We start from the raw sequence: 13,674 nt of genomic DNA, 5'->3' as shown, positions 1-13,674 counted from the left end.
TTTTTTAAAAAAAAAGCTCAGGAATGCTCCAGTAAGCACTAAGATTTTACCGTATAATTCTCGCATCAGAAATAAGTTAGAATATGCATCAAGCTTGTGGGACCCACAAACACAAAAATTGATTTTGTAACTCGAGCGTGTACAACGGAATTCTGTAAGGTTTATTTCCAGAAAATATAAAAGATTAGATCCCCCCTCACAACTCATAAGGATAAACAATATTGCCACATTCAGGCAAAACTGTATTAAATCTTCCGGATTGTCTGAGACATTCCACCGCATCGTGAAAAGACATACAACTGAACATTCACTGACACCAATTTTCGCAAGAGCCAATTTCCATGAATAAATTAATATAAGTTAGCGCAGTTTCAAGAGAGGACAAGAGAAGACATTGACACACGAGACAAGCGCATTTCTATGAGAACTGTTTTTTTCCCTAGAAGTGTGAAAGATCGTAATGAATTACCATCCAGTGTGTTTAAATCTAATAATTTTCTGCAAGAGCTAGGATCTTTCCTCAGTTAGTGGAAGAAATGAACAATTAACTATGTAACAAAATGATTAATGTTTATCTTCATTTGTGTGATATTTTGTATGTTTCTTTAAATCGATATATGCCACTCCTGCTAGAGCTAATGAATTGGCCTTGTGTTGTTTACACACTGATGTGTTAACAAGTCGCCCACACATATGGTGTCATTATTTTGTTGTAGTTGAAAATGGCAAACCGTTCAATAAAGTTCTACATATTTACTGCCTCTCCTCACCATAATGGACACTGCAAAAACAGCTTCAAATTGTTATTGATGTAGATGTCAACCAAAAGCCAGGTTATGCAGAGACTTCCATGTTTAAGTAATTCGGACACTATACTTAAACTGCAAGTGCATTATGCAATGCAGACGTATGCCAACAGTTCTGCTTATTGTTCTAATTGTTATTTGTTGAGACGGAAAAATTCAAAGTATAGCAAAATATTAGCTTTTACATAACTTTACATTCCAAATGCCACTACAAACACAAATGCCGCTAAAAGGGCCTTACCAATTATAAGCCAATTTGTGTTACGACCATTGTTTTACGAATGCAAGAACCCTAGGAAATTATGGTGCTGCTGCCAAAGTTGATTGCTAGCTGCAGTCTTCCGAGCATGCAAGTAGTGGTCATCTAATAGTTACTGCTGTATAAGCAACTTAAAAGAAACGATGAGACTGCATGCGTTCACTATCTGCTGCCTTCTATTATACATTTCCATCACCATTTTTTTTTCTCCCATCCTTGCCATATGTGATGAAACATTCACCCTCTCAGACCTGGAGGAATCGATTGATGCCATTATGGAAAAGGTAACACAAGATATCAGAAAGAAATAGAAACAAAAACATACTTTAACTACAAAACTTAGTTTAAATTCAACTGCCAGAAAGTGGTTTCAAATGAGACAAGTGCTGTGTTCTGTCAAAAACCTATGACTATCAAAAATACCACTGACACAGTTAAAAGTGAGTTTATTGCCAGCGTCAAACAGCACCACGCATGCAGTTAGCTCATTTTATTTTGCAATGAAAGTGTGCTGAACAGCAGCAGAAACAAAAAAATGTTTGCAAGATGCTTTTCACTGATTGGAAAGCAAGAGCTTAGACTGTCAAGCACACATACCAAGCGATGCCCGTAATTGAAAGGATGTTCCACATGCACTGCCAGGTTGTGAGGAGCACTGACTAAAATTCTGAGGGCTAGTCTGGTAAACACACAAATACCCAAGAAAGTTGATGAAAGGACAGTTGTCACAGTAGTCTAATGATGAAGCACGACACAAGTACTGCAGAAGATGAGGGTTCAGCTCACACCTTCAACAAGTTGTTTTTTTATCCACTTTTATTTCTCTTTTCCTTATTTTTCTTATTTTCCATTGTAATTAAACAATCAATATCGCCTATGCTATCTCTGGCTTTTCTTACTTCATATATTAGTAATTAACAAGTGATCAAGCCCACTGCGTCACTATTTTTTTATACGGTGTTTCTGTGAAAGCTCTCTTCATTAAATATGTTAAAATCTACAGGAAAAATAAAACAATAATTCAGGGCAAAAATGGTTAATGCAAATATATTAAAGGAAAGCTCAGGCTTGTTATGCAGCTGTGGTTCTGCACTGGTGACAAAACTAGAATCGTGTATCAATAGCCATTAATGTGTGGCAGAACACATTGACCAAAGTAAAAGATGTGTGGACACAAGGACTGCAAGGGCAAGAGTGCTCACACTCTGCGTCAAGGCTTTCCTATCTTGCCACGCATTGCCATATGTGTGGGTGTACCCGTCTATTGCGACATGATCATTTTATCCTCTTATGAACAGCAGCTTGCCTGTGACAAGCATACCGACACCATTCCTTGCAGGTCATTTGCCAAACATTGCCAACTGAGTAAGTCAAGCATCCATTACTTTCAGTGACAAAGAATTTGAATACCTCATAAGGGGCCCTGAACCACCCCTCAGGCTTGGCAAAATAACATAGTCCGCGGCTAGCATATCCTGCTGTGAACATCTCAGCCAAGTTCTGCTGTCGTACGCGGTGCATAAAGCTCGCAAGCAGAGCTCGTATTCACCTTTCTCTCAAACGCTCTCGTTTCAACAAAAGCTATGATCCTCACTCTTTTCTGGATGCTTTATTTTGTAATAAAGCACACCGTGGCCGCCGCGGGGTGCCGCCACAAGTCCACTGGCTAGGCCTATTGCGACTTGCTGAGGACTATCGGGTTTGGTTATGTTCAGCATGTTGTAGGCACCAAAATCTGAAGTCGTGGCGTCTACGTTAACATCCAAAACCAAATTTGAACTGCGCGCCACGGTAACATTTCAAAGGCGGAGCGTTGCTGCCCCGCCCCACTCCGCTGTAGCCTTCGCAGTGCAAGGCATTGAAGCCGTGTTTGATTGCCAGTATTCGCTCCTACTGAACGAATTGAAGTACTTCTTGCGACAAAGTATTTCTGAAATAGCCTATTTTCACTTCAAATGCGTTTCTCCACTTCGATAAGAAGTGGTTCAGGGCCCCTTTAAAAGAATGCAAGTTTGGGCATACTGATATTTCATTTTAGCGGTGTAGCGCATTTTTAACCTCTTGTACTGTCCTTGGTTTTTTTCTCTTTTCTTTTTTCCCGCTAGAAGGCTAGGTTTGAACATCTCAAGAGTACCACAAGTCCCGCAGTTGCAATGGTAGTGCCGTAATAATTTTTACACATACCTTTTTCATTGTATATATGCTAGCATTTCTTTTAATAAAGATTTAGTTGAGAGTAAGTGCACGCCGTTTCTACTTTCCTATGGCTTCTTCTCTGCAGTACTGTTATTACATAATCTCTAATGGTATCCTGGCTGTTTGCTTATTGCACTGAAATAAAGATATTCAAGCAGCCACTTCTATGATGACCAGCCAGACACTGTCTATTTCACGTGCTTAAAGAAGGGCATGTGCATAACATGTTAACATGAAGTACTTGCCAAAGGAGCCCAGCCTAAATTTTAAAAATCAAAACTTGCAAGTGATGCACGCACTTGCACAATACCTACCACTGCAGAGACAGTGTATAAACACAGCGCTGGTGCGCTACCAAAACGAGGTTGCTCTCCAACCACTCCCCATTAAACCTCTGAGACTTATGGCCTATGAAAGTAAAGCCACACACTGTGACGGCCAAACAGGGAGGCCATGGCTGGTGGTGGTGGTGTCGTCTCTAGCCAAAGCTGTAACATTGTCGAAATGCCAGCTTCCTGTGTCAATCAGTGGGCAAGGGCTTTGAGAGGTATGAATGGCTGCATAGCTGGTGGAGGAGCAATGTACAAGTCCAGATTACCGAGCATTTACCAGTCCATTCCTCACACTAGGCGAAGCCCGCTACCCCTGTAGGCTTGGAGAACATTAGCGTTGAAACCACATAGCAGTTCAATTTAGTGATGTAGCTATCAAGTTTGAATGAAGGTATCCTGTAATCTCAAAATCTTCTGCAGACTTGCCAGCCTGACCTCACTTACTCTAACTTGTGGCCTTTAAAAGCTAATCTTGATTGGCAACAGATGGCCCCAAGGCGCCCATTTTGGGGTTCTTCAGCTACCACTGTGGCCAATGTCAGTGGGACCAGGCTAGTAACGCATAAAAGTAGATATAAAAATAAAACTCAGCTGCAGTGATGTCACCGTTTGCAGTGACTGAAAAAGACAAGGAGCCTGTGCTTCGAGCAATTCGCATGAGGTGCCTGTACTAAAGTGCTTCCAGTTTTTATTGTCTTCACAATACTCTTCTGGCTCAAGCCTTGCCAGTTTTTTCAGGCACTTCTCACATGAGGGTGTGCCAGACTTTCTCAGTGTTTAAGCGAAAATTTGCTTTTCCAGCAATTTCAGCAGTATATCCTCTCAGGGTGATGTGTGATGGTCACCCTAGACATTTTTTATGGCTAAAGATTAATGCAGTGATATAAATAAAGCAAGCATAGTGGGCTAGAAGTGGTGCCATTGTGGATTACACTTAACCATCATACAGTCACGTGGTAGTGACGTCGAAGAACCCAGCAGCAACACATTCTAGCCATGCAATTCAATGACATGTTGAATTCGTTAAATTTTGGAAAACGTATGATATTTTCACTTTTGCTTCTTACAGTTACTTGGATGTTAATGACTGTTTCAACATAACTTTTTGATAATTTGCCCACTGGTGTGCATATTTCTTAATAAAAATGTAACAATTCTAACAGCCAGCTATTTGATCGAAAGATTGAAAAAAAGATTACTAAACATTCAAGGATACGTGTAACAATCCAGGAGGGTTAGAGGAATCTACATTACGTGCTCTTATGGCACACACCATACATTCTTGTGCAAGGGCCACACCACTAAATTTAAGTATAAATAAATAAAGGAATATTCCAAATGTTATCCATGCACTGGCTGCATCTACCATACCTAAACGTACATATTAGGGCAGTACGTAGTGCACCACATGTCAGGCTCCTCAGTCGGTTTGTTGCTTCTACAGTTGAAGCTGTGTTGTGTGGATGGTTGTCAACTAAGCATCACAGTGCCCTACAGCTTGTACTTTCAGACTTCTTGTAGGCAACACCTGCTGCTGTGTACTCCCAAGCACGTGCACATCTCATGCACATCGCACAAATTGTTTTCATGAACTACACATGAAGTTTAGTGCAGGAAGCTCTCAGCACTCCTGCATTGCCCGAGATGTAGGTGGGAACTACCAAAGATAACATTTTGCTCACTTTCACACTGAGCAATCTTACAAGCAGAACAGCTTCCAAGCCCACGTCAAAGGATGGCTTTACGTTTTAAAAGTCTATTTCCAGTAAACCAGAACCCACCAGCTCCAGCTCCGTAGTTATATATTGGCCACAATATATGAAGAATTAAGGTCATTACATTTGGTGACAGGCACGTCTGTTTTCAAAGATGATACACTTGTGCACTTTTTACCCATGTATAGACTGCAACTGAAATATTGGGTTAAATGAGCTATATAAATACTAATAATATAATAATAATAATAAGTAGTCCATGCACGAGAATATACAGTACAAATGCAGATGGACTGCACAGCTTCAGTGACTCAGTCATAGGCCTTGCATGAAACAGAATGACATTTGGACTCGTTTTTAAAGGGGCCCTGAATCACCTTTTATCGAAGTGGAGAAAGGCATTTGAAGTGCAAATAGGCTATTGCAGAAACACTTATCCAAAATATTACTTCAATGCGTTCAATAGAAGTGGAGTTATTGGCAATTAAACACTGCATCTGCTGTGCTCCCGTTCATTCTTCAATGCCTGGCACTGCGAAGGCTACGACAGCGCTCCGCCTTTTCAATGTCACTGTGGAGCGTAGTTTAAATTTCACTTTGGATGTTCACGTAGACACCCCGACTTCCAATTTTGGTGCCTACGACGCACTAAACGTAAGCCAAACGCGGTTGTCCTCAGCGAGCTGCAGTGCACTTAGCCAGTGGACTCGTGACGGCACCCCTCGGCGGCTGCGGTATCTAAGCTACATAGCCAACCGCAGCTCCCAATAGAAGCCGTGTATTGGAATGCGCTTTATTACGAAATAAATCGTCCAGAAAAGAGTGAGGCTCATGGTTTCTGTTGAAAAGAGCGTTTGAAAGAAAGGTGACTGCGCTCTGCTTGCGAGCTCCCCGCACCGCGTACGACAGCAAAACTTGGCTGAGATGTTCACAGCAGCGTATGCTACCTGGGAACAATGCCATTTCACCAAGCCCGAGGGGTGGTTCAGGGCCCCTTTAACAGGATTCCATCCCATCAACCAAATGAAGCCGGCAGAAAGCAAGCAAAAGTTATGCAGCTGCTTGTATTTATGCACCCGTGGAGGATGTACACAAGTTTCAAAATTGGTACAAAATGTGTAAAAGCAATAGTTATTGGATTTCACAGATGCTAGCTGGAACAAGTGCCAGATCCAAATGAGCCTTTTATTCAACCCACCACCATAAAATGCTTGAACCTGAATCAAAGCTAGCAAACATGCCGTTTTCCACTTGCTACTGCTTCTCATCAGAAAATTGAAGGCTTAACATAAAATGGCAACATTCATAATAGAACATGAACCAATGCTTGCTCATACAGAGCACTCCTACCAACCTTTTATGCATTCACAAACGCTTTGTATTCACGCTTCCTGCCCCTTTCAACAGAAGTAACTGCTACATGTAGATAATAAACCACCAAATGGTTTCCCAGAGAAGGCATATGAAGACATAGCAGTGGTGTAGCAGTTATTTGACCTTTTGGCGCAGATCCTGGCGCAGGCAAAAAGCATATAAGGCACAGCGACAAGCACTTTTGACAGTGTCAAACATACGCCTATACATCAGGTGGTCTCAATTGCAACTAAAGAGTGAAAACGGCAAATGAAAGACCTTCAGCATCAGCTATATCCAAGGCTATGGCCTTTCCAATGACTTCTCGGATGATGACGATGCGGGCTTTAAGTTTCAGTTTTACCAGCAAGGACGCATGAACGAAACAAGGGTTTTGTTCTTATGCTCCCTTGGTGCAGGCTCGGACCAATTTCCTCCTAATACAGTAGAACCCCGCTGTTACGTTCCCGGATGCGACGTTTTCCCGGCTGTTACATCGTTTTCGGCCAGTCTCGGCATAGCTCCCATAGGAGCAAATGCATTGGGAACCCCGCTGTTGCGTCGGGGACCATTCCCACGTCATGCATTGCGAACTGCGGCTCGAGCGGTCATTTTGACTTTTCATGCCGCTTGGGTTGGTGGCTTGAAGATGGGATTGGCCGCCCAAGGTGCCGGGGGCAACACCTATGACGCATTTTCGCTTTCCACTAGCAAAAGCATGGCCTTTGAGATCTGTATTTGCTATATAAAGATGGTGTCTATGACGCGTTGGGGCCCTAAAACTGGTTTTGGCACATAGCTGTTTCATATAAAGTCCAAGGGCAATAACGCGAAGCCGTATGCTGTATGTGCGAGTGAAGGTGTGCCAGGGTCAGTCGATGATTGCGGCTCAATCTGGCACGCGTGAAGCAGAAAGGAAGGGCGGAAGCGTGCTTCTTCTGTTGCTCGCAAGGCACAGGAGGAGGGAAGGGGGGTTACTCCGGCGCCGTATCTTGAAAGCGATCTGCGACGTGGAAAAAGTGCGCGCCTGCGCGGCGCTGTACTCTGGCATCAACTGCGTACTGCACCTCCGCGCACAGGCCCTATCTTGAAAGCTATCTGCTCTGGGGGCAGAGTCTAGGCAGTGCAGGTGCGTCGGCGGCTAGTAGCTTTGTGCATGCTGTGTGTTCTCAGCGCTCAGTTTGCACTGAAGCGATGGACAGCGCGAAGGACACATCGCGCGCTGCTGCTGCGGCGCTTCCTCACGCCAGCGTTACGATAGTGAGTGTCGACGCTCATCGAGTGCGATGTGTTCATGTTTACCTGTGCGCGCTGACACCGTGCTTGTTAATATAGTTAATAAGCGAATGTTTAGAAGTTTATAGTGTCGGTAAAATTACAATTGTTACTTTGCATAGCTAATTTTCTATCGCAATCGATGCTTCGGCTGTGGTCCCAAGAAAGAAGTATCAGCGGGGTTCTACTGTGCTGTTTTGGAGCAGGATGGCACAGAAGACTGCTCTTGGTGCAGCTGTTCCGCACCTGCCACAGCTTTTATTCAGTTGAACATATGCACCAGCAGAGCACAAAGACCACATTGTGCCACTGTTGCGTACCAACATCATGTGAGAATCCCTTAAAAACAGGCCATGTAAATTATAGCAAATCCGCCTTTCTACTAACACATTACCTTGCACTACTGTGCCTAACTACTTCCGTTGGTACATTGCGCAGCTTAAATGTTTTTGATGACGTGATGTAGCGCAATAACACGACCACAAAGAGACACACAGAACACGTCACAGGCACTGTGATGTGTTCTGTCTCTGTGGTCGTGCACTTGCGCTTCATCATGTAATTAAGTAAGACCCACTAGCCCAACAACATGTCCTTCTGCAGCTTAATTTTCTTTTGTCAAATCCCTTGATAGCATCACTGAAGACAATAAATTTCTCTTTTTCCTTCTAATGCAAATGCTGTCGTTAAACCATGGCTAAATTCACCTTGCTTTGTCAGTCCAAGTTATGCCAATCTTTGGAGGTCTCACAATTCCAACTTATAAAATTTCATTTTCTCTTGTTGCAGCAATAACAAAATCCAGTATTACTCTTTTCTGCAGCTAAACTGCTGTGAATTATGCAATACCACTTCCAGTTTGCTTGCAAGCAACACCAGTACTACCAGAATTTTTCAAGAGCAACTGATTTGATCTCTGAACAGCTCACATCATTTACATACCTGCTAACCTGAGAACATGAATTCGTTAAAAGCCTACAGACACAAGGGGAGAGGGGGAATAGCATGCATTTTTAAAATGTTTGCCTTGAGTACACACCTTTTTTCAGATACAAACACACTTTATTAACGATGATTTACCTTTAAACGCAGCACACAAGCAGCAGCAAACTTGGAACAGCAGATTGACATGACACATTGTTTTTAAATCACAGCGACTTTTATAACGACTCCACTGTTGCTGACTTGGCCTGCTTCAGGATCTTGCCTGTATAAACTTGTTCAAAGAAGGCACCCCTCGGGCAAACGACATTTTGCGCTGTTGCAACACTGCCTCGTGCAGGTACCACATAATTTTGCCTTGCCCCAAATTTTTTAAATTTGCTTGAAACTTTACAGTGACCAGAATTTCCATTTTCGGAAAACTTCACCCAGCACTTGCAAAATTGTAGAATGAGCTCAGATTCAAAATATATTCACATCTCAAAATATTCAGGAGCACAGGCAGGCATACATTTCCTGCCCTAAATAACACTAGGACGCTTAAAAATCCAAAACAAGAACTGTTCTCTTCCACGCTAGTTTTACGTTCTGGGAATTTCCTTGTTTTCTAATATTCAACAAAAAGCTAAATTGCGCTTTCTTCCACTGCAAAGACTTCAGACTATCTTTCACGAATATGTGAAATGGGTCCAACATCTAATTTTTTTGCATAGCAAATTAAGCAAACTAAATATTTTGAGGAGCATGAGAGTCACACAAGTAATTGTGAAATGCAGTTTTTACTACACACTTGAGTAATTGTCCCTTAATTTGAGGTAATTAAACTAAGCAATGAATACTAAATGTTTAATGATTTACTTCTTTTGCAAAATGAAAATGTTCTTTATTCAATTGCAGGTATGTCTTACAATTCTCATACCTCTACACGGTTTGTAAAGTTTAAGGTATTAAAAGTTAACCTTCCATTGACTACATACTGCTATCTTTTAGATCTGAAATCATGGCAAATGGCACTTATACAGTCAAACACGAATATGAAGATCCCAGCTAAAACGAATTATTTTCTTTATTGAGCATGTGAAACTTAATCACAAATGCTCATGTAAAATAGCTCACTCATAATGAACTGGGCATTGGATACATCGAATTCGGTGCATCCACTGCCTTTGAATGCAAGAAGCCGTCTAAACCTCCATAGAGCGAACTTCCGCAACAAATTTTATGCAGCAGGAAATCAAGCGTGAAGCGCCTTCGCGTATTCGTCACCTCAAACTCCATGCAAGCAAGAGCGGGTGAATGCTGCCGACCGTGCCGACAACGCAGCCCACGAGGAGTCAGTGGCCAGACAAGCTCGACTCGGGTGACCAACGGAAGCCAATGGCTGTGCTACGACCTCATTGGTCCGCGTTCCCACTGCATGCGACCACTTCCGGTGGCGGTGTTCGCTAGGCGGCGTGTATCCGTAGAGAGGAGATCAGCGGCGAACAGCCAGTTGTTGGATGTCTAGCGACGGGCCGCCACCACCAAGCTTTTCCGCTTCATGGATGTTTGCCTTAACCCGATGCTTCAGCACTGGTTCGTTCGCTGGTTCTGGCACCACTTGAAATGTAGCTAAACAACGACCCGGACATCTGACTCGTTTGTCATCTGGCAGCAACTGAGCAAGCCAGCACCTGTAGCCATTGCTCGTGCTCAGCAAACCTTCTTATTTGCAACAGCACCTTCAGCGGAGGATGTGGTGCATGCTGGTACTGTGCCAATTACCATATTGAGAATGCCATTCTCATTGGTGCTTAGCAACAGTTTCAAGACCCTAACAATACTACTGCCTACTATGCATAATTCTGATTTCCGTAAACAGATGTCTTGCTTGCATCTTTTCTCTGCTCAAGATAACAAATCCATATATCACGAACGCCTCAGAAAATTTTACCCAAGTTCGTTAGAGGAGAGTTTTGGTACATTGAATTATCCAATATATTGAACTATATTGTTGGGGCATAAGCCTGTTAATTATAACTGGGTTTGACTGTAAGCATAGTGTAGCTAATTTAAAATAACCATAATCCCTCTTCTCCCTCGAACTACATATTTCAAATGTTAACCTGTCATTTGACGAAAACAACTAATAAGTCCTGGCTTAATAATAAGAGTTAGGCCTAAGCACATTATTTAGGGACTCTTTACTGAACATGCTGCAATGAACGTACCATTTTTGTCACTTGATTTATTATTGGTTTACCTTGCTGAAAAAGAAATACTATCCTGCAGTTTTGTAGTTTTTTTATAGTACACCATTTTGCAAAATATGCATATTTCCATTGCTTTAACACGGGCATTGTAAGCCTCGAAGTGGGGCTAGTCAAGCTGCTGTAAATGCAGCCTTTATCCCTGTGCTTACCACCTACATACAGCTGAATGCCTAAATGTTGTTAATAAATTAATCATTACTCTTTATCTTAACCCCAATTCACACAGCAATATAGCATCTAACTGTCAAAGTAGAATGGCACACACAGAACTTGGCGTAATGCATAGCAGCAACGTTACTTCATTTTTTTTTTTCCCCCAGTATAGCAACCAGATGTAGTAGCATCACTTTTAACATTGCTCTTATTTCACCACTGTTGTTTTTCCACTAGTTAAAAAGCACAAGAGCAAGCACGAGTGTCCATGTGGGCCAGCCAGCCAGCCAGTCGTTGCTGGCAACAGTGCATTATGGTGTTTAACACATTTTGTGACAGGGTGTACCTACAGAATGGGTGGGTGAAAAACAACACAGATTTGCCACGTACCCAGTGATATTTTCTTGAAACACACGAGATATTGCAAACAAACATGCTTATCCTAGAGGACGATACGATACAGACAGGCAAATGCAAACCAAAGGATTTTTTAATCAAGAGTTGGGACTCACATGCACTTTTAATTTGTGCTTCGTTCGTCTTAACAGACCCTTGGCCCACTGAAAATTATAAACAAGCAAGATCAGCAATAAAACAGTGAAAAAGCACAAGCATGTCTACCTAAGCAAGCAAAGCTAAATTTTAAAAAAGCAAGAAAAGAATTATATCAATAGCGATGCAGAATAGGCCCCACTTTTCCGATTACACAAAATTAGCCTGAACTCAAATGCCAGAATACCTTAAATTTTAATAGGTGGAGTAAACACTTCCTTCAGGCTAACAAAAATATCTTGCTGAATTCATGCCATACCTGCAAAACTTACTGAACCAGAGCGTTGACATGGGCTAGCTGGTATATATCAAAGTTTAAACAGCAGGAAGGATGGGAAAAAAAAGTAAGAACGTCCCTCGCACTGTTCAGACTTTGAATCACCAAGTATGCTTTCCAGTATTAGCTCACCACCACCAAAGCGCACTAAGGTGTTGCGTCAGTCACTCGAGCAAAGACCATGCAACTAAAGACAGCACAAGCACTGCATCACCAAGCCATGCAAAATGTAAAGCAAAATGCAGATCTAGGCAAGCTTACTGAAAGTTATTGTGCAACTTCTAAAAACGTGTCCACAAAAGCAGAAATGTCTTCAAATACTAAATGTTGCACGAAAATGTTGAAATTATCCAAATGTTGCATTATCATACAGGTTAAGAAAACAAACAAGTGCTTACTACATCAGCACGTGCTTACTTAGTGAATAAGAATGTTACCATTACTTGTATTTTGTACACCTGTGCAAAAACTACAATTCTCATCGTCTTGTGTGATAAGTGCTTGCAACTTCTCAGCTGAATCTGTACAAAATTTCTTTAGAAGATTGGGGCCTTGTCACTCTCTCTCAGTGCAGTAGTTCTGCTGCCATGGTTTGCTCGTTCACATTGCCACCTAGTGTTTTGGGGAGAAAGCACACAGAGAAGACGAGAAAGTAGAGGATCCGACTGGACGGTTTTGAGCCAGGACTAAACCACCTTGTCATCTTGTTCACCTTGTCGTCCAACCGCGTGACAAAAGTGGTGAAGGTGCTGGGTACGACGGCGACGACATCAATCGCGGTCACCATCTCAAAGGCGACCCTCACCCATTCGTCCACGTTTCGGGGCAACGGCACAGGGCCAAGCCCTTGTCGGGAAAACTGAAGGCAGCAGCGTTTGGGGGTAAGGTCGCTGGAACTCAAAGTGCGGAAGACCTCTCATTGACGCTTGTACGGAATGTCGCAGATTCACTGAAAACGGTAAGTTCTTCGCTTGAGAAGACAACGCATCGGTCACATCACCGTATGAGTGCAGTGGCAAAGAATCGCTGGTTACCCCATCTTAACTTGGTGACCGAGTCTCGCTTGACATACCTGTGCTGATAGACGGTCTACAGGTCAGCGCATTGGTGGACACAGGTGCAGATTATTCAATTATTAGCCGGAAATTGGCAAAGATTCTTAAGAAAGTTATGACCCCTTGGAATGGAACGCGCATTCGCACCGCTGGAGGTCACGTTATTCCGCTGGGCCGCTATACTGCAAGAGTTAAAATTTGTGAGTCGACGTTTGTAGTCACCTGCCTCGTCCTCCAAGAGTGTTCGCGTCAACCCATCCTCGGTATGGACTTTCTTTGCGAGTACGGCGCAATTATAAATCTTCGTGAGCGCAGCGTGACCTTCTCGACACTACTTGCCACCGAGCTTCGTACGGCTTAAGCCGTACTTCACACAGTAGCTCTTGTGCTGGTGTGGCATCGAGTCGATGCTTTCAGAAGGGGGGGACTAATGCCACCTAGCGTGTTGGGGAGAAAGCACAGAGAGAAGATGAGGAAGTAGAGGATCCGACTGGACGGTTTTGAGCC

The 13,674-nt window shown here is 42.8% G+C and overlaps 1 protein-coding gene across 4 annotated transcripts in view; it reads right to left on the bottom strand.

Annotated features, from left to right (window-relative positions):
• Nucleotides 1–13,674, bottom strand: part of LOC119460625 (SR-related and CTD-associated factor 8-like) — a 72,419-nt gene that overhangs the window by 4,613 nt on the left and 54,132 nt on the right. For 3 of the 4 annotated variants that reach the window (XM_049673081.1, XM_049673085.1, XM_049673082.1), the window contains one exon: nucleotides 11,796–11,843. The exons of the other annotated variant lie outside the window; for it this stretch is intronic. In XM_049673081.1, coding sequence (XP_049529038.1) covers nucleotides 11,796–11,843 — 48 coding nt within the window. The remainder of the gene's footprint in view (nucleotides 1–11,795; nucleotides 11,844–13,674) is intronic. 4 annotated transcript variants of the gene reach the window in all.

The sequence above is a fragment of the Dermacentor silvarum genome, chromosome 8 (assembly GCF_013339745.2).
Source record: "Dermacentor silvarum isolate Dsil-2018 chromosome 8, BIME_Dsil_1.4, whole genome shotgun sequence".
Taxonomy (NCBI): domain Eukaryota; kingdom Metazoa; phylum Arthropoda; class Arachnida; order Ixodida; family Ixodidae; genus Dermacentor; species Dermacentor silvarum.
The sequence above is the reverse complement of the archived record's forward strand: the minus strand, read 5'-3'. Positions and strand labels throughout refer to the sequence as shown.